The 22,337-nt window shown below is 52.4% G+C and overlaps 1 protein-coding gene across 2 annotated transcripts in view; it reads left to right on the top strand.

Moving 5' to 3' along the window:
* Window positions 1-22,337, top strand: part of LOC110519585 (small G protein signaling modulator 2) — a 233,537-nt gene that overhangs the window by 98,916 nt on the left and 112,284 nt on the right. For both annotated transcript variants that reach the window (XM_036965645.1, XM_036965644.1), the window contains exon 3: window positions 960-1,128. In XM_036965645.1, coding sequence (XP_036821540.1) covers window positions 960-1,128 — 169 coding nt within the window. The remainder of the gene's footprint in view (window positions 1-959; window positions 1,129-22,337) is intronic.

Here is a 22,337-nt window from a genome sequence, read left to right as displayed (position 1 = left end):
TGTTGTCATGTCGATCCTGTTAACGGGATTCAAGCCATAAGAAGTTTTTAACAACAGGATATTTAGTAACAGGATATTAAATAACAGTGCATTCAAGAAGTGTGTTTTTATCTGGGATTTCTACTACTTCCTCTGTCTCCCTCCACCTCTCTTCCTCCACCTTTCCTCCACTTTTCTGTCTTCACTCTCTCCTGTTTCATCTTTCTCCCTCTTTCGTTCCTCTCTCCCTCTTCCTCTTCCCTTTCTCTTTCTCCCTTTTGCCATCTCTCCTCTTTCACCCTCATCCTCTTTGCTGCTCTCCCCTCCCCTCTCTCTTTCCCTCTCTCACCCTCATCCTCTTTGCCGTTCTCCCCTCCCCTCTCTCTTTCCCTCTCTCACCCTCATCCTCTTTGCTGCTCTCCCCTCTCTCTTTTCCTCTCTCACCCTCATCCTCTTTGCTGTTCTCCCCTCCCCTCTCTCTTTCCCTCTCTCACCCTCATCCTCTTTGCTGCTCTCCCCTCTCTTTCCCTCTCTCACCCTCATCTTCTTTGCTGCTCTCCCCTCCCCTCTCTCTTTCCCTCTCTCACCCTCATCCTCTTTGCTGCTCTCCCCTCCCCTCTCTCTTTCCCTCTCTCACCCTCATCCTCTTTGCTGTTCTCCCCTCCCCTCTCTCTTTCCCTCTCTCACCCTCATCCTCTTTTCTGCTCTCCCCTCCCCTCTCTCTTTCCCTCTATCACCCTCATCCTCTTTGCTGCTCTCCCCTCTCCCCTCCCCTCTCTCTTTCCCTCTCTCTCCTTTTCCCCCGTCACCTCATCCTCTGCTGGGGAGAGTAAGATGATATGCGAAAGACACATTTCTGTTGCTTGTTGTAGTAAATGGACAATAAAGTCATCTTCCCTCCCCTCTCTCTCTTTCTCTCTCTATCCTCTCTCCCACTCCCTCTCTCTCGCTCCCTCTCTCCCTCTCCCTCTCTCCTCCAGGCACCATCGAGGCGTGTCTGAGCCACCTGTTGAAGCGGCGAGCGGCGGGCTTCCTGCGTAGCGACAAGATCGCAGCCCTTTTCACCAAGATCGGCAAGGTCAACGCCACGGCGGGAGAGGTGTGTCAGAAGGTCCAGGAACAGCTCACACAGCAGGCAGAGGTCACCAGGTACTGATTGACCTACTCTATGACCTTTGAACTTTTACCCCTTACACCTGACCCCATAGCACTACCTGTAAAACCACAACCGGAGAAATACAGGAAAAATATGGGAATTCAGTGATGTGGTATTATGTAGCTATACATCTATGGTCTCATGTTTTACTTCCTTATTTACACACCTTCACTGACAGTGTAGCATGGTAAAACCACACAGTGAAGAGACAGTGTAGCATGGTAAAACCACACAGTGAAGAGACAGTGTAGCGTGGTAAAACCACACAGTGAAGAGACAGTGTAGCATGGTAAAACCACACAGTGAAGAGACAGTGTAGTATGGTAAAACCACACAGTGAAGAGACAGTGTAGCGTGGTAAAACCACACAGTGAAGAGACAGTGTAGCACGGTAAAACCACACAGTGTAGCATGGTAAAACCACACAGTGAAGAGACAGTGTAGCATGGTAAAACCACACAGTGTAGCATGGTAAAACCACACAGTGAAGAGACAGTGTAGCATGGTAAAACCACACAGTGAAGAGACAGTGTAGCGTGGTAAAACCACACAGTGAAGAGACAGTGTAGCACGGTAAAACCACACAGTGTAGCATGGTAAAACCACACAGTGGAGAGACAGTGTAGCATGGTAAAACCACACAGTGAATAGACAGTGTAGCGTGGTAAAACCACACAGTTAAGAGACAGTGTAGCATGGTAAAACCACACAGTGAAGAGACAGTGTAGCATGGTAAAACCACACAGTGAAGAGACAGTGTAGCATGGTAAAACCACACAGTGAAGAGACAGTGTAGCATGGTAAAACCACACCGTGTAGCATGGTAAAACCACACAGTGTAGAGACAGTGTAGCATGGTAAAACCACACAGTGAAGAGACAGTGTAGCATGGTAAAACCACACCGTGTAGCATGGTAAAATCACACCGTGTAGCATGGTAAAATCACACAGTGTAGCATGGTAAAATCACACAGTGAAGAGACAGTGTAGCATGGTAAAACCACACAGTGAAGAGACAGTGTAGCATGGTAAAACCACACAGTGTAGCATGGTAAAACCACACAGTGAATAGACAGTGTAGCGTGGTAAAACCACACAGTGAAGAGACAGTGTAGCATGGTAAAACCACACAGTGAAGAGACAGTGTAGCATGGTAAAACCACACAGTGAAGAGACAGTGTAGCATGGTAAAACCACACCGTGTAGCATGGTAAAACCACACAGTGTAGAGACAGTGTAGCATGGTAAAACCACACAGTGAAGAGACAGTGTAGCATGGTAAAACCACACAGTGAAGAGACAGTGTAGCATGGTAAAACCACACAGTGTAGCACGGTAAAACCACACAGTGAAGAGACAGTGTAGCATGGTAAAACCACACAGTGTAGCATGGTAAAACCACACAGTGAAGAGATAGTGTAGCATGGTAAACCACACAGTGAAGAGGCAGTGTAGCATGGTAAAACCACACAGTGAAGAGACAGTGTAGCATGGTAAAACCACAAAGTGTAGCACGGTAAAACCACACAGTGAAGAGACAGTGTAGCATGGTAAAACCACACAGTGTAGCATGGTAAAACCACACAGTGAAGAGACAGTGTAGCATGGTAAAAACACACAGTGTAGCATGGTAAAACCACACAGTGAATAGACAGTGTAGCATGGTAAAATCACACAGTGAAGAGACAGTGTAGCATGGTAAAACCACACAGTGTAGAAAGGTAAAACCACACAGTGAAGAGACAGTGTAGCATGGTAAAACCACACAGTGAAGAGACAGTGTAGCATGGTAGAACCACACAGTGAAGAGACAGTGTAGCATGGTAAAACCACACAGTGTAGCGTGGTAAAACCACACTGTGAATAGACAGTGTAGCATGGTAAATCACACAGTGAAGAGACAGTGTAGCATGGTAAAATCACACAGTGAAGAGACAGTGTAGCGTGGTAAAACCACACAGTGTAGCATGGTAAAACCACACAGTGAAGAGACAGTGTAGCATGGTAAAACCACACAGTGTAGCATGGTAAAACCACACAGTGTAGAGACAGTGTAGCGTGGTAAAACCACACAGTGAAGAGACAGTGTAGCATGGTAAAATCACACAGTGTAGCATGGTAAAACCACACAGTGAAGAGACAGTGTAGCATGGTAAAACCACACAGTGAAGAGACAGTGTAGCATGGTAAAACCACACAGTGTAGCATGGTAAAACCACACAGTGAAGAGACAGTGTAGCATGGTAAAACCACACAGTGAAGAGACAGTGTAGCATGGTAAAACCACACCGTGTAGCATGGTAAAACCACACAGTGAAGAGACAGTGTAGCATGATAAAACCACACAGTGAATAGACAGTGTAGCATGGTAAAACCACACAGTGTAGCATGGTAAAACCACACAGTGGAGAGACAGTGTAGCGTGGTAAAACCACACAGTGAAGAGACAGTGTAGCATGGTAAAACCACACAGTGAAGAGACAGTGTAGCGTGGTAAAACCACACAGTGAATAGACAGTGTAGCATGGTAAAACCACACAGTGTAGCATGGTAAAACCACACAGTGAAGAGACAGTGTAGCATGGTAAAACCACACAGTGAAGAGACAGTGTAGCATGGTAAAACCACACAGTGGAGAGACAGTGTAGCATGGTAAAACCACACAGTGGAGAGACAGTGTAGCATGGTAAAACCACACAGTGAAGAGACAGTGTAGCATGGTAAAACCACACAGTGAAGAGACAGTGTAGCGTGGTAAAACCACACAGTGGAGAGACAGTGTAGCATGGTAAAACCACACAGTGAAGAGACAGTGTAGCATGGTAAAACCACACAGTGAAGAGACAGTGTAGCATGGTAAAACCACACAGTGTAGCATGGTAAAACCACACAGTGGAGAGACATTGTAGCATGGTAAAACCACACAGTGAAGAGACAGTGTAGCATGGTAAAACCACACAGTGAAGAGACAGTGTAGCATGGTAAAACCACACAGTGAAGAGACAGTGTAGCATGGTAAAACCACACAGTGAAGAGACAGTGTAGCATGGTAAAACCAGACAGTGAAGAGACAGTGTAGCATGGTAAAACCACACAGTGAAGAGACAGTGTAGCATGGTAAAACCACACAGTGAAGAGACAGTGTAGCATGGTAAAACCACACAGTGAAGAGACAGTGTAGCATGGTAAAACCACACAGTGAAGAGACAGTGTAGCATGGTAAAACCACACAGTGTAGCATGGTAAAACCACACAGTGAAGAGACAGTGTAGCATGGTAAAACCACACAGTGTAGCATGGTAAAACCACACAGTGAAGAGACAGTGTAGCATGGTAAAACCACACAGGGTGGTCACCCATAAAATTATTAAATTCAATCCAAAAGTTATACAAACATGTCCAAACCCCTTGTCTCTACCATATATGGTTAAAAAAGTTACCGATGATTTACTCAATGAGAATTTAGCAGGATTTAGAATGAATGGAATGACATCACAGCATGATCAAAATGTGGTGACTGCTCCATAGAACCCTGCGACACTGCTCCATAGAACCCTGTGACACTGCTCCATAGAACCCTGTGACTGCTCCATAGAACCCTGTGACACTGCTCCATAGAACCCTGTGACACTGCTCCATAGAACCCTGTGACACTGCTCCATAGAACCCTGTGACACTGCTCCATAGAACCTTGTGACACTGCTCCATAGAACCCTTTGATACTGCTCCGTAGAACCATGTGACACTGCTCCATAGAACCCTGTGACGCTGCTCCATAGAACCCTGTGACACTGCTCCATAGAACCCTGTGACACTGCTCCATAGAACCCTGTGACACTGCTCCATAGAACCCTGTGACACTGCTCCATAGAACCCTGTGACACTGCTCCATAGAACCCTGTGACTGCTCCATAGAACCCTGTGACACTGCTCCATAGAACCCTGTGACTGCTCCATAGAACCCTGTGACACTGCTCCATAGAACCCTGTGACTGCTCCATAGAACCCTGTGACTGCTCCATATAACCCTGTGACACTGCTCCATAGAACCATGTGACACTGCTCCATAGAACCATGTGACACTGCTCCATAGAACCCTGTGACTGCTCCATAGAACCCTGTGACACTGCTCCATAGAACCCTGTGACTGCTCCATAGAACCCTGTGACTGCTCCATAGAACCCTGTGACGCTGCTCCATAGAACCCTGTGACACTGCTCCATAGAACCCTGTGACACTGCTCCATAGAACCCTGTGACTGCTCCATAGAACCCTGTGACTGCTCCATAGAACCCTGTGATACTGCTCCATAGAACCTCTGACACTGCTCCATAGAACGCTGTGATACTGCTCCATAGAACCCTGTGACACTGCTCCATAGAACCCTGTGACACTGCTCCATATAACCCTGTGACACTGCTCCATAGAACCCTGTGACTGCTCCATAGAACCCTGTGACTGCTCCATAGAACACTGTGATACTGCTCCATAGAACCCTGTGACACTGCTCCATAGAACCCTGTGACACTGCTCCATAGAACCCTGTGACTGCTCCATAGAACCCTGTGACTGCTCCATAGAACCCTGTGATACTGCTCCATAGAACCCTGTGACACTGCTCCATAGAACCCTGTGATACTGCTCCATAGAACCCTGTGACACTGCTCCATAGAACCCTGTGACACTGCTCCATAGAACCCTGTGACTGCTCCATAGAACCCTGTGACTGCTCCATAGAACCCTGTGATACTGCTCCATAGAACCCTGTGACACTGCTCCATAGAACCCTGTGATACTGCTCCATAGAACCCTGTGACACTGCTCCATAGAACCCTGTGACACTGCTCCATAGAACCCTGTGATGCTGTTCCGAGGCAGAACTGAGCTAACTTCGAATGTCAACTGACAAGTTAACTAGTGGCTGCAGTTTTCGTGAGTGAAAACATGGCTTTTTCAAAAATGAAATCCACTGAATACAAAACTAAATGGGAACTAAATAGATATTTATTTACAAAGATAACAGACTGAATTTCAATATCCACCCTCTGTGGAGACAACCTGTTCCTGTTTTCATTGTGTATTTCTGAGTCTTTCCCTTTAAATCGCCATAGAAACGGCCCCTCTCAATGTAGATTGATTGCGTTTACAGACAATGAAAGCCAAGGATCTGGAGGTGGAAATGACAAAAGTATCAAGTTGATTTTGATTGGTCCAACCAGCTGTAAATGACTTCAAATGGTACCACCTCCCAACACCAAATATGGAAGAGATACAACTGAGAGTGGTGCAGTCTTAACTCTCAACGGTCACAGCAAATTAACGTTCTTTATTTCATCAACACTGTCAAGTACAGGTATATTAACGTTATAATATTATAGAGAATAATCTAATGATTCATTCTAGGTCATTTATAATGACATGGGGCAAAGAAAACTATGTTTTGACATTCATTTCGTTGCACCCTCTTGAATTGCCCTGTTTTTCTCTACATTGTACAGCAGTGAGTGAACGCCCTATACACAGCGAAGAAGACTAACTAAATCAATATTGGGGAGTCTCTTCCTACACCTGTCCAGGTGTGTGTTTACCCAAGCCCAGCGTCTATTTGTGTTGTACACACACACACACTTCGATAAGCTGCTACACATGGCCACTGAGCACTCTGGGACTGAGAGGGAAGCTGGGCTTAATGGAGGAAGAGATGGGGGGAGGGGGTTGGGGCAGAGAACACACACACACACACACACTCTTCCTCTTGTCTTGTCGCAGTCATGCAGCTGTGAATGTAGAAACAGAATATGTAGATTATATTGTAGATTTTTGTAGAGTGATGTGGTTCTAGTAGTGTGCCTGTGGTGACAGGGGCTGTGTCCCAATGAAATGTTGTTTAGTGGTATATAGCTGTATCGCCCCCTGAGCACCCCCTCCAATAACACCTCACACTCAATCTCCCCCCGAACCTCTCCTCACCTCCCCCACCTCTCCTCCCACACCTCACCCACCACACCTCTCCTCACCTCCCCCACCTCTCCTCCCACACCTCACCCACCACACCTCTCCTCACCTCCCCCACCTCTCCTCTCCTCACCTCCCCCACCTCTCCTCTCCTCACCTCCCCCACCTCTCCTCACCTCTCCTCACCTCCCCCACCGCACCTCTCCTCACCTCCCCCACCGCACCTCTCCTACCCTCCCCAATCGCATCTCTCCTCACCTCCCCCACCTCTCCTCTCCTCACCCCCCCTCTCCTCTCCTCACCTCCACCACCGCATCTCTCCTCTCCTCACCTCACCTCTCCTCACCTCCACCACCTCTCTTCACCTCTCCTCACCTCCACCACCTCTCCTCACCTCACCTCCACCACCTCTCCTCACCTCTCCTCACCTCCACCACCTCTCCTCACCTCTCCTCACCTCCACCACCTCTCCTCACCTCCACCACCTCTCCTCTCCTCACCTCCCCCACCTCTCCTCTCCTCACCCCCCCCTCTCCTCTCCTCACCTCCACCACCGCATCTCCTCTCCTCACCTCACCTCTCCTCACCTCCACCACCTCTCTTCACCTCTCCTCACCTCCACCACCTCTCCTCACCTCACCTCCACCACCTCTCCTCACCTCTCCTCACCTCCACCACCTCTCCTCACCTCTCCTCACCTCCACCACCTCTCCTCACATCCACCACCTCTCCTCTCCTCACCTCCCCCACCTCTCCTCTCCTCACCTCCCCCACCGCACCTCTCCTCACCTCCCCCACCTCTCCTCACCTCCACCACCTCTCCTCACCTCCCCCACCGCACCTCTCCTCACCTCCCCCACCTCTCCTCACCTCCCCCACCGCACCTCTCCTCACCTCCCCAACCGCATCTCTCCCACCCTCCCCAACCGCACCTCTCCTCACCTCCCCCACCGCACCTCTCCTCCCCCACCTCCCCCGCCGCATCTCTCCTCACCTCCCCCACCTCTCCTCACCTCTCCCACCGCACCTCTCCTTCCCACCTTACCTCGTCTCCCCCACAGCACCTCTCCTCCCCCAACTCTCCTTCCCACCTCACCTCTCCTCCCCCACAGCACCTCTCCTCCCCCACAGCACCTCTCCTCCCCCACAGCACCTCTCCTCCCCCACAGCACCTCTCCTCCCTCACAGCACCTCTCCTTCCCACCTCACCTCTCCTCCACCCACAGCACCTCTCCTCCCCCACAGCACCTCTCCTCCCTCACAGCACCTCTCCTCCCTCACAGCACCTCTCCTCCCTCACAGCACCTCTCCTCCCCCACAGCACCTCTCCTTCCTCACAGCACCTCTCCTCCCTCACAGCACCTCTCCTCCCTCACAGCACCTCTCCTCCCTCACAGCACCTCTCCTCCCCCACAGCACCTCTCCTCCCCCACCTCTCCTCCCCCACAGCACCTCTCCTTCCCACCTCACCTCTCCTCCACCCACAGCACCTCTCCTCCCCCACCTCTCCTCCCTCACAGCACCTCTCCTCCCTCACAGCACCTCTCCTCCCTCACAGCACCTCTCCTCCCTCACAGCACCTCTCCTCCCTCACAGCACCTCTCCTCCCCCACAGCACCTCTCCTCCCCCACCTCTCCTCCACCCACCTCACCTCTCCTCCCCCAACTCTCCTTCCCACCTCACCTCTCCTCCCCCAACTCTCCTTCCCACCTCACCTCTCCTCCCCCACAGCACCTCTCCTCCCCCACAGCACCTCTCCTCCCCCACAGCACCTCTCCTCCTCCCCGCCCTCTCCTTCCTTTCTCCTTCCCCTCCACACTTCTCTTCAACTCTCCTTCCCTTTATTAAAAATTATTTAACCTTTATTTAACTAGGCAAGTCAGTTAAGAACAAATTCTTATTTACAATGACGGCCTACCCTAGCCGCCCTATGGGACTCCCAATCACGGCCAGATGTGATACAATCTGGATTCGAACCAGGGACTGTAGTGACTCCTCTTGCACCATCCTCTCCTGTCCTTCCCCACTTCTCCTCCCCCCTCCCTCATCTTCCCCTCTCATCCCCCCTCAGCTCTCCTTCCCCCTCACCCATCCTCGGGACTCCATTGCTCGGTTACTCCCGTTGCCATGGCGACATCATCATTGTACCGTGACCATCATCGCTGGCGAGAGAAAGAGAAAAAGGGAGAGGAGGAGAGAGATAAGAATGTGAGAAGAACAGACAGATGAGGGAGGTGAGAGTGTGTGAGATAGCAGAGAGAGAGAGAGAAGAGAAAAGAGAAAGATTTTTATTTTATTGAGAAAAAAATCTTTATTTGGCCCAAATACTTACACCATTAAAACAAACTTTATTTCATTTTAACAGACTGGAAAGTTAAAATCAAGCCCCCCCCCATCCACCACACATAGAACCCCCCCTGACGCCCCATACCCCAACAAAGTCCCCCAGACAGTTCACCAGCCCCCCCATAGACAGTTCACCAGCCCCTCCATAGACAATTCACCAGACCCCCCATAGACAGTTCACCAGCCCCCCCCATAGACAGTTCACCAGCCCCCCCATAGACAATTCACCAGACCCCCCCATAGACAGTTCACCAGCCCCCCCCCCCCCCCCATAGACATGCTCTAGTTTCAGACAGTTCACCAGCCCCCCCCCCCCATAGACATGCTCTAGTTTCAGACAGTTCACCAGCCCCCCATAGACAGTTCACCAGCCCCCCCATAGACAGTTCACCAGTCCCCCCCCCCCATAGACATGCTCTAGTTTCAGACAGTTCACCAGGCCCCCCCCCCCATAGACATGTTCTAGTTTCAGACAGTTCACCAGCCCCCCCCCCCCCATAGACAGTTCACCACCCCCCCATAGACAGTTCACCAGCCCCGCCCACAGACAGTTCACCAGCCCCCCCCCCCCATAGACATGCTCTAGTTTCAGACAGTTCACCAGCCCCCCCCCCCCCCCCATAGACATGCTCTAGTTTCAGACAGTTCACCAGCCCCACCCCCCCCCCCCATAGACATGCTCTAGTTTCAGACAGTTCACCAGCCCCCCCATAGACAGTTCACCTGCCCCCCCCCCCCCCCCCATAGACATGCTCTAGTTTCAGACAGTTCACCTGCCCCCCCCCCCATAGACATGCTCTAGTTTCAGACAGTTCACCAGCCCCCCATAGACAGTTCACCAGCCCCCCCATAGACAGTTCACCAGTCCGTCCCCCCCATAGACATGCTCTAGTTTCAGACAGTTCACCAGGCCCCCCCCATAGACATTCTCTAGTTTCAGACAGTTCACCAGCCCCCCCCATAGACATGCTCTAGTTTCAGACAGTTCACCAGGCCCCCCCCATAGACATGCTCTAGTTTCAGACAGTTCACCAGCCCCCCCCATAGACATGCTCTAGTTTCAGACAGTTCACCAGGCCCCCCCCATAGACATGCTCTAGTTTCAGACAGTTCACCAGCCCCCCCCCCATAGACAGTTCACCACCCCCCCATAGACAGTTCACCAGCCCCCCCCACAGACAGTTCACCAGCCCCCCCATAGACAGTTCACCAGCCCCCCCACAGACAGTTCACCAGCCCCCCCCACAGACAGTTCACCAGCCCCCCCCATAGACAGTTCACCACCCCCCCATAGACAGTTCACCAGCCCCCCCACAGACAGTTCACCAGCCCCCCCCCCATAAACAGTTCACCAGCCCCCCCCATAGACAGTTCACCAGCCCCCCCATAGACAGTTCACCAGCCCCCCCCATAGACAGTTCACCAGCCCCCCCATAGACAGTTCACCAGCCCCCCCCATAGACAGTTCACCAGCCCCCCCCCATAAACAGTTCACCAGCCCCCCCCATAGACAGTTCACCAGCCCCCCCATAGACAGTTCACCAGCCCCCCCCATAGACAGTTCACCAGCCCCCCCATAGACAGTTCACCAACCCCCCCCCCCCATAAACAGTTCACCAGCCCCCCCCCCATAGACAGTTCACCAGCCCCCCCCCCATAGACAGTTCACCAGCCCCCCCCATAGACAGTTCACCAGCCCCCCCACAGACAGTTCACCAGCCCCCCCCACAGACAGTTCACCAGCCCCCCCCCATAGACAGTTCACCAGCCCCCCCCACAGACAGTTCACCAGCCCCCCCCATAGACAGTTCACCAGCCCCCCCACAGACAGTTCACCAGCCCCCCCCACAGACAGTTCACCAGCCCCCCCCATAGACAGTTCACCAGCCCCCCCCACAGACAGTTCACCAGCCCCCCCCATAGACAGTTCACCAGCCCCCCCCATAGACAGTTCACCAGCCCCCCCCCATAGACAGTTCACCAGCCCCCCCCATAGACAGTTCACCAGCCCCCCCCATAGACAGTTCACCAGCCCCCCCATAGACAGTTCACCAGCCCCCCCCATAGACAGTTCACCAGCCTCCCCCCATAGACAGTTCACCAGCCCCCCCCATAGACAGTTCACCAGCCCCCCCCACAGACAGTTCACCACCCCCCCATAGACAGTTCACCAGCCCCGCCCACAGACAGTTCACCAGCCCCGCCCACAGACAGTTCACCAGCCCCCCCCATAGACAGTTCACCAGCCCCCCCCCATAGACAGTTCACCAGCCCCCCCATAGACAGTTCACCAGCCCCCCCCATAGACAGTTCACCAGCCCCCCCATAGACAGTTCACCAGCCCCCCCATAGACAGTTCACCAGCCCCCCCCACAGACAGTTCACCAGCCCCCCCCCATAGACAGTTCACCAGCCCCCCCCACAGACAGTTCACCAGCCCCCCCCATAGACAGTTCACCAGCCCCCCCACAGACAGTTCACCAGCCCCCCCCACAGACAGTTCACCAGCCCCCCCCATAGACAGTTCACCAGCCCCCCCCACAGACAGTTCACCAGCCCCCCCCATAGACAGTTCACCAGCCCCCCCCATAGACAGTTCACCAGCCCCCCCCCATAGACAGTTCACCAGCCCCCCCCATAGACAGTTCACCAGCCCCCCCCATAGACAGTTCACCAGCCCCCCCATAGACAGTTCACCAGCCCCCCCCATAGACAGTTCACCAGCCTCCCCCCATAGACAGTTCACCAGCCCCCCCCATAGACAGTTCACCAGCCCCCCCCACAGACAGTTCACCACCCCCCCATAGACAGTTCACCAGCCCCGCCCACAGACAGTTCACCAGCCCCGCCCACAGACAGTTCACCAGCCCCCCCCATAGACAGTTCACCAGCCCCCCCCCATAGACAGTTCACCAGCCCCCCCATAGACAGTTCACCAGCCCCCCCCATAGACAGTTCACCAGCCCCCCCATAGACAGTTCACCAGCCCCCCCATAGACAGTTCACCAGCCCCCCCCATAGACAGTTCACCAGCCCCCCCATAGACAGTTCACCAGCCCCCCCCATAGACAGTTCACCAGCCCCCCCATAGACAGTTCACCAACCCCCCCCCCATAGACAGTTCACCAGCCCCCCCATAGACAGTTCACCATCCCCCCCCATAGACAGTTCACCAACCCCCCCCCCCATAGACAGTTCACCAGCCCCCCCATAGACAGTTCACCAGCCCCCCCCCATAAACAGTTCACCAGCCCCCCCCCACAGACAGTTCACCAGCCCCCCCATAGACAGTTCACCAGCCCCCCCCCATAGACAGTTCACCAGCCCCCCCCCCCCATAGACATGCTCCAGTTTCAGACAGTTCACCAGCCCCCCCCCCATAGACAGTTCACCAGCCCCCCCCATAGACAGTTCACCAGCCCCCCCATAGACAGTTCACCAGTCCCCCCCCCCTAGACAGTTCACCAGCCCCCCCCATAGACAGTTCACCAGATCCCCCCATAGACAGTTCACCAGCCCCCCCCATAGACAGTTCACCAGCCCCCCCCATAGACAGTTCACCAACCCCCCCCCCATAGACAGTTCACCAGCCCCCCCATAGACAGTTCACCAGCCCCCCCCATAGACAGTTCACCAACCCCCCCCCATAGACAGTTCACCAGCCCCCCCCCATAGACAGTTCACCAACCCCCCCCCCATAGACAGTTCACCAACCCCCCCCCCCATAGACAGTTCACCAACCCCCCCCCCATAGACAGTTCACCAACCCCCCTCCCCATAGACAGTTCACCAGCCCCCCCATAAACAGTTCACCAGCCCCCCCCATAGACAGTTCACCAGCCCCCCCCCATAGACAGTTCACCAACCCCCCCCCCCATAGACAGTTCACCAGCCCCCCCATAAACAGTTCACCAGCCCCCCCCATAGACAGTTCACCAGCCCCCCCCCACAGACAGTTCACCAGCCCCCCCATAGACAGTTCACCAGCCCCCCCCCCATAGACAGTTCACCAGCCCCCCCCCCCATAGACATGCTCCAGTTTCAGACAGTTCACCAGCCCCCCCCCATAGACAGTTCACCAGCCCCCCCATAGACAGTTCACCAGCCCCCCCATAAACAGTTCACCAGCCCCCCCCATAGACAGTTCACCAGCCCCCCCCATAGACAGTTCACCAGCCCCCCCATAAACAGTTCACCAGCCCCCCCCATAGACAGTTCACCAGCCCCCCCATAAACAGTTCACCAGCCCCCCCCATAGACAGTTCACCAGCCCCCCCATAAACAGTTCACCAGCCCCCCCATAGACAGTTCACCAGCCCCCCCATAAACAGTTCACCAGCCCCCCCCATAGACAGTTCACCAGCCCCCCCATAGACAGTTCACCAGCCTCCCCCATAGACAGTTCACCAGCCCCCCCATAAACAGTTCACCAGTCCCCCCCCCAGACAGTTCACCAGCCCCCCCATAGACAGTTCACCAGATCCCCCCATAGACAGTTCACCAGCCCCTCCATAGACAGTTCACCAGCCCCCCCATAGACAGTTCACCAGTCCATAGACAGTTCACCAGCCCCACCCCCCCCCCCATAGACAGTTCACCAGTCCCCCCCCCCAGACAGTTCACCAGCCCCTCCATAGACAGTTCACCAGCCCCCCCATAGACAGTTCACCAGTCCATAGACAGTTCACCAGCCCCCCCATAGACAGTTCACCAGTCCATAGACAGTTCACCAGCCCCCCCCCCCCCCCCCCTTAGACAGTTCACCAGTCACCCCCCATAGACAGTTCACCAGCCGCCCATAGACAGTTCACCAGCCCCCCCATAGACAATTCACCAGCCCCCCCCCCCCATAGACAGTTCACCAGCCCCCCCATAGACATGCTCTAGTTTCAGACAGTTCACCACCCCCCCCACAGACAGTTCACCAGCCCCCCCATAGACAGTTCACCACCCCCCCCCCCCCCATAGACAGTTCACCAGTCCCCCCCCCCATAGATATGCTCCAGTTTTAGACAGTTCACCCCCCCCCCCCCCCCCCCCATAAGCATGCTCCAGTTTTAGACAGTTCACTAGCCCCCCCCCCCCCCCCCCCCCCCCACACACACACACACACAAGTCTGGTTCATCCTTGGGAGCAATTTCCAAACGCCTGAAGGTACCACATTCATCTGTACAAAGAATAGTACACAAGTATAAACACCATCTGTCTCCTAGAGATGAACGTACTTTTGTGCGAAAAGTGCAAATCAATTCCAGAACAACAGCAAAGGACCTTGTGAAGATGCTGGAGGAAACAGGTACAAAAGTATCTATATCCACAGTAAAACGAGTCCTATGTTGACATAACCTGAAAGGCCGTTCAGCAAGGAAGAAGCCACTGCTCAAAAAACGCCATAAAAAAGCCAGACTACGGTTTGCAACTGCACATGGGGACAAAGATTGTACTTTTTGGAGAAATGTCCTTTGGTCTGAGGAAACAAAAATAGAACTGTTTGGCCATAATGACCATCGTTATGTTTAGAGGAAAAAGGGGGAGGCTTGCAAGCCGAAGAACACCATCCCAACCTTGAAGCACGGGGGTGGCAGCATCATGTTGTGGGGGTGCTTTGCTGCAGGAGGGACTGGTGCACTTCACAAAATAGATGGCATCATGAAGTAGGGAAATTCTGTGGATATATTGAAGCAACATCTCAAGACATCAGTCAGGAAGTTAAAGCTTTGTCGCAAATGGGTCTTCCAAATGGACAATGACCCCAAGCATACTTCCAAAGTTGTGGCAAAATGGCTTAAGGACAACAAAGTCAAGGTATTGGAGTGGCCATCACAAAGCCCTGACCTCAATCCCATAGAAAATGTGTGGGAAGAACTGAAAAGTTGTGTACGAGCAAGGAGGCCTACAAACCTGACTCAGTTACACCAGCTCTGTCAGGAGGAATGGGCCAAAATTCACCCAACTTATTGTGGGAAGCTTGTGGAAGGCTACCTGAAACGTTTGACCCAAGTTAAACAATTCAAAGGCAATGCTACCAAATATTTATTCAGTGTATGTAAACTTCTGACGCACTGGGAATGTGATGAAAGAAATAAAAGCTGAAATAAATCATCCTCTCTACTTTTATTCTGACATTTCACATTCTTAAAATAAAGTGCTGATCCTAACTAACCTAAAACAGGGAATTTTTTACTAGGATTAAATGTCAGGAATTGTGAAAAACAGAGTTTAAATGTATTTGGCTATGGTGTATGTACACTTCCGATTTCAACTGTACACACTCCAGTTTTAGCCAGCCCCAGCAACACAGCTCTGGGGTCCCTACATCCCACCCCCAGCATCCCATGTTTTCTGGTCTTCCATATTGACATGTTTACCTGCCCCACCAGGCAGTCCCTACTCCTATTGGCTACAGTATACTGAGGCCCTCCAACATATAGGTTCACAGACAACCCCAACCCTAGACCTGTGCACCATCCGCCAGAACAGAAAACACCCTGACCAACCTGGCACAAGAAAAACATGCTGCTCTGTCTCCTCCTTCCCACAGAACAGACACCCCCCTCCCACAGACACCCCATCAGACACCCCCCTCCCACAGACACCCCCTCAGACACCAGACACCCCCTCCCCCAGACACCCCCCTCCCACAGACACCCCCTCAGACACCCCCCTCCCCCAGACACCCCCCTCCCCCAGACACCCCCCTGATGGATCATGGTGTTCGTAGTGATAGCCCCGTGAATAATCCTTCACTGTAGACCACAAACACACTTCTCTATGGGAGGCTAATACAGGGAGCGCCAACATCCTCTCAGGGAAGAGGCCGGTCACAAACCCCCCCCGGCCCCGGCCACCCCGTTGCCCTCATTCCACGCAGCTGGTCCTTCTGAGTCACCTTCACAGCCACTGCACGCAGAGCCTTGTTGCTGGCTGTGCACAAGGCCCCCATTCCACCATCACCCTCCTGGTATTCTCCTGCAGCGGCAGTAATGGTGAAAGGAGGTAGGTCTGTGTCATTCGTGGTTAGACGGTCCAGTCATTCGTGGTTAGACGTTCCAGTCATTCGTGGTTAGACGGTCCAGTCATTCGTGGTTAGACGGTCCAGTCATTCGTGGTTAGACGGTCCAGTCATTCGTGGTTAGACGGTCCAGTCATTCGTGATTAGACGGTCCAGTCATTCGTGGTTAGACGGTCCAGTCATTCGTGGTTAGATGGTCCAGTCATTCGTGGTTAGATGGTCCAGTCATTCGTGGTTAGATGGTCCAGTCATTCGTGGTTAGATGGTCCAGTCATTCGTGGTTAGATGGTCCAGTCATTCGTGGTTAGACGGTCCAGTCATTCGTGGTTAGATGGTCCAGTCATTCGTGGTTAGACGGTCCAGTCATTCGTGGTTAGACGGTCCAGTCATTCGTGGTTAGACGGTCCAGTCATTCGTGGTTAGACGGTCCAGTCATTCGTGGTTAGACGGTCCAGTCATTCGTGGTTAGATGGTCCAGTCATTCGTGGTTAGATGGTCCAGTCATTCGTGGTTAGATGGTCCAGTCATTCGTGGTTAGATGGTCCAGTCATTCGTGGTTAGATGGTCCAGTCATTCGTGGTTAGACGGTCCAGTCATTCGTGGTTAGACGGTCCAGTCATTCGTGGTTAGACGGTCCAGTCATTCGTGGTTAGATGGTCCAGTCATTCGTGGTTAGATGGTCCAGTCATTCGTGGTTAGATGGTCCAGTCATTCGTGGTTAGACGGTCCAGTCATTCGTGGTTAGACGGTCCAGTCATTCGTGGTTAGACGGTCCAGTCATTCGTGGTTAGACGGTCCAGTCATTCGTGGTTAGACGGTCCAGTCATTCGTGGTTAGACGGTCCAGTCATTCGTGGTTAGACGGTCCAGTCATTCGTGGTTAGACGGTCCAGTCATTCGTGGTTAGACGGTCCAGTCATTCGTGGTTAGATGGTCCAGTCATTCGTGGTTAGACGGTCCAGTCATTCGTGGTTAGATGGTCCAGTCATTCGTGGTTAGATGGTCCAGTCTCTACCTGTTCCCCAGCAGCTCTCCGAACGAGCCCAGTAGTGCAGCTCAGACCCCCCTTCCACCACCTGCTGCAGCAGCCTGGTTGACTTAATGGAGGAAACAGCCGCCATGTTGCTGACCGATTTCCACACAGACTCTTCTTAGAGGTCACCCAATTTAGTGAACCTTACTCTCACAAGCCCGGCCAGCAAGCTGGCAGAGGTCACCACTCTGGTCTGGATGAGTGGATCGTCTTTTTCCACACCAAAAGCAGAGCGCGGTAGAACGGAGTAAATGGCTGACATATTGACCTGCTCCATATTCCACAGGAATGTGTGTGCCTATCATACCCAAGGTCCCCTGCTCTCCTCAGAACAGCCCAAGCCGTATCTCTCCAGCACACTCCTTGTCCTTCAGAAGACTCTGTGCAGCTTGTAAAGAGAAAGCTGTCACTCTGGATCCAAATGCCCACCAGCCCCCTCGTGCAAAGGGAGGTGTAACGTTGCTGCGCGCTGTCCGGTGTTGACCAGACCGAAATAAATCCATCAGTAACCTCTGTAGTTGTTTGACGAGACTCTGTGGGGGATACAACACCATCAGTCTGTGCCAGTGCATTGTAGTGGCCAAGTTGTTAGGGACTGGGAAAGGAAAGGGAAAGGGGGATACCTAGTCAGTTGTACAACGAAATGCCTTCCACTGAAATGTGTCTTCCTCATTTCACCCAACCCCTCTGAATCAGAGAGGTGCGGGGGGCTGCCACATAATCGAAATCCACGTCTTCGGCGCCCGGGGAACAGTGGGTTAACTGCTCAGGGGCAGAAGATTTTTACCTTTCCCCCCCATAGACATGCACCTGAGTAGAAGTCCATAGTCATCCTCCTCATCTCTGCTGGATCCAACGTCAGAGACACTGAAGGACGCCGTAGATGGAACATCTGCTTCTGCTGCTCCGACTTCCTCTCCAGGTTGAAGAGGAACGCGCTCGGAGCATCCACGTCCGTCAGGGTGGCCACCCAACTTCCTGTCCAGGTTAAAGAACGTCTTCGGAGCATCCACGTCCGTCAGAGTGGCCACCCGACTTCCTCTCCAGGTTGAAGAGGAACGCACTCAGAGCATCCACGTCCGTCAGGGTGGCCACCCAACTTCCTCTCCAGGTTAAAGAACGTCCTCGGAGCGTCCATGTCTGTCAGGGTGGCCACCCGACTTCGTCTCCAGGTTGAAGAACGTCCTCGGAGCGTCCATGTCTGTCAGGGTGGCCACCCGACTTCCTCTCCAGGTTGAAGAACGTCCTCGGAGCATCCACGTCCATCAGGGTGGCCACCCGACTTCCTCTCCAGGTTAAAGAACGTCTTCGGAGCATCCACGTCCATCAGGGTGGCCACCCGACTTCCTCTCCAGGTTAAAGAATGTCCTCGGAGCATCCATGTCTGTCAGGGTGGCCACCCTACTTCCTCTCAAGGTTGAAGAATGCACTCAGAGCATCCATGTCTTTCAGGGTGGCCACCCGACTTCCTCTCCAGGTTGAAGAACGTCCTCGGAGCATCCACGTCCGTCAGGGTGGCCACCCGACTTCCTCTCCAGGTTGAAGAACGTCCTCAGAGCATCCACGTCCGTGTGGGTGGCCACCCAACTTCCTCTCCAGGTTAAAGAACATCCTCGGAGCATCCACGTCCGTCAGTGGCCACCCGACTTCCTCTCCAGGTTGAAGAACGTCCTCGGAGCATCCACCCGTGCTCTAATGAGCACACCCTTCACCTGATCCTGTAAAAAAGACCCCAGCGTTGTCCACTTAGCCATCAATTCCCTCTCTGACCCTAAATCGTGCTGACCAATAAGGCTATCCTCAATGCCTCTAATATCCTTCTCCAACCTCTGAATAGTAGACCTTATCCTAACTGTCCCATAGGTAGAGTACTGCTGACAAAACACCATTACTTGTGTTTTCCCCACCTCCCACCATTGTCTTAGGTTCTCAAACTCAGCTTTCCTCCCTTTCCACCTCTCCCAAAAGACACCACATCTGTCACAAAATGAAAATAATTTAACACTAAAGTGCCAGTAAGACCTCGGACAACTTACAACTGCCAAGCTACAGTATACTGTTACCATATGGTCTGAAAAACCACTAGGGCAGATCTGGGAGCCCAGAATCCTGTTCCAGATCCAGAATCCTGTTCCAGTTCCAGAACCCTGTTATAGCTCCAGAACCCTGTTCCAGTTCCAGAACCCTGTATTAGCTCCAGAACCCTGTTCCAGTTCCAGAACCCTGTTATAGCTCCAGAACCATGTTCCAGTTCCAGAACCCTGTTCCAGTTCCAGAAAGAACCATTTTATAGCTCCAGAACCCTGTTCCAGCTCCTGGATCCTGTTATAGCTCCAGAACCATGTTATAGCTCCAGAACCCTGTTATAGCTCCAGAACCCTGTTCCAGCTCCTGAATCCTGTTATAGCTCCAGAACCATGTTATAGCTCCAGAACCCTGTTATAGCTCCAGAACCCTGTTCCAGTTCCAGTCTCTGTTATAGCTCCAGAACCCTGTATAGCTTCAGAACCCTGTTATAGCTCCAGAACCATGTTCCAGTTCCGGAACCCTGTTATAGCTCCAGAACCCTGTTCCAGCTCCTGAATCGTGTTATAGCTCCAGAACCATGTTATAGCTCCAGAACCCTGTTATAGCTCCAGAACCCTGTTCCAGTTCCAGAACCCTGTTATAGCTCCAGAACAATGTTCCAGTTCCAGAACCCTGTTCCAGTTCCAGAAAGAACCCTGTTATAGCTCCTGAATCCTGTTATAGCTCCAGAACCATGTTATAGCTCCAGAATCCTGTTATAGCTCCAGAACCATGTTCCAGTTCCAGAACCCTGTTATAGCTCCAGAACCCTGTATAGCTCCAGAACCCTGTTATAGCTCCAGAACCGTGGTCCAGTTCCAGAACCCTGTTATAGCTCCAGAACCCTGTTCCAGCTCCTGAATCCTGTTATAGTTCCAGAACCCTGTTATAGCTCCAGAACCATGTTCCAGTTCCAGAACCCTGTTCCAGTTCCAGAAAGAACCCTGTTATAGCTCCAGAACCATGTTATAGCTCCAGAACCCTGTTATATGTCCAGAACCCTGTTATAGTTCCAGAACCCTGTTATAGCTCCAGAACCCTGTATAGCTCCAGAACCCTGTTATAGCTCCAGAACCATGTTCCAGTTCCAGAACCCTGTTATAGCTCCAGAACCCTGTTCCAGCTCCTGAATCCTGTTATAGCTCCAGAACCATGTTATAGCTCCAGAACCCTGTTATAGCTCCAGAACCATGTTCCAGTTCCAGAACCCTGTTCCAGTTCCAGAAAGAACCCTGTTATAGCTCCTGAATCCTGTTATAGCTCCAGAACCATGTTATAGCTCCAGAATCCTGTTATAGCTCCAGAACCCTGTTCCAGTTCCAGAACCCTGTTATAGCTCCAGAACCCTGTATAGCTCCAGAACCCTGTTATAGCTCCAGAACCATGGTCCAGTTCCAGAACCCTGTTATAGCTCCAGAACCCTGTTCCAGCTCCTGAATCCTGTTATAGCTCCAGAACCATGTTATAGCTCCAGAACCCTGTTATAGCTCCAGAACCCTGTTCCAGTTCCAGAACACTGTTATAGCTCCAGAACCCTGTATAGCTCCAGAACCCTGTTATAGCTCCAGAACCATGTTCCAGTTCCAGAACCCTGTTCCAGCTCCAGAACCCTGTTATAGCTCCAGAACCCTGTTCCAGTTCCAGAACCCTGTTATAGCTCCAGAACCCTGTTCCAGTTCCAGAACCCTGTTATAGCTCCAGAACCCTGTTCCAGTTCCAGAACCCTGTTATAGCTCCAGAACCCTGTTCCAGTTCCAGAAACCTGTTATAGCTTCAGAACCCTGTTCCAGTTCCAGAACCCTGTTATAGCTCCAGAACCCTGTTCCAGTTCCAGAACCCTGTTATAGCTCCAGAACCCTGTTCCAGTTCCAGAACCCTGTTATAGCTCCAGAACCCTGTTCCAGTTCCAGAACCCTGTTATAGCTCCAGAACCCTGTTCCAGTTCCAGAACCCTGTTATAGCTCCAGAACCCTGTTCCAGTTCCAGAACCCTGTTATAGCTCCAGAACCCTGTTCCAGTTCCAGAACCCTGTTATAGCTCCAGAACCCTGTTCCAGTTCCAGAACCCTGTTATAGCTCCAGAACCCTGTTCCAGTTCCAGAACCCTGTTATAGCTCCAGAACCCTGTTATAGTTCCAGAATCCTGTTCCAGCTCCAGAACCCTGTTCCAGCTCCAGAACCCTGTTATAGCTCCAGAACCCTATTCCAGCTCCAGAATCCTGTTCCAGCTCCTGAATCCTGTTCCAGCTCCTGAATCCTGTTCACTCATACACTACAGCCCTCCTATTCCCGTCTCTTACTGAACTCATACACTACAGCCCTCCTATTCCTGTCTCTTACTGAACTCATACACTACAGCCCTCCTATTCCTGTCTCTTACTGAACTCATACATTTACAGCCCTCCTATTCCTGTCTCTTCCCCCAGTTATTGCAGCCCACTCTTGAAGCCTCCATTAAAAGGAATGAAAGGGAAAAGCAAGAAACCCAACAGAGGGAACAGACAAGGGAAAGATATCCCCCTGTGATGCATGATCAGACCCATCAGGATCAGACCCATCACGGTCAGACCCATCAGGATCAGACCCATCAGGATCAGACCCATCACGGTCAGACCCATCAGGATCAGACCCATCACGGTCAGACCCATCAGGATCAGACCCATCTGGATCAGGCCCATCAGGATCAGACCCATCAGGATCAGACCCATCAGGATCAGACCCATCACGGTCAGACCCATCAGGATCAGACCCATCTGGATCAGACCCATCAGGATCAGACCCATCAGGAT

This window comes from Oncorhynchus mykiss, chromosome 27, assembly GCF_013265735.2.
Source record: "Oncorhynchus mykiss isolate Arlee chromosome 27, USDA_OmykA_1.1, whole genome shotgun sequence".
In the NCBI taxonomy this organism is placed as follows: Eukaryota; Metazoa; Chordata; class Actinopteri; order Salmoniformes; family Salmonidae; genus Oncorhynchus; species Oncorhynchus mykiss.
This window is presented reverse-complemented; position numbering and strand designations above follow the sequence as displayed.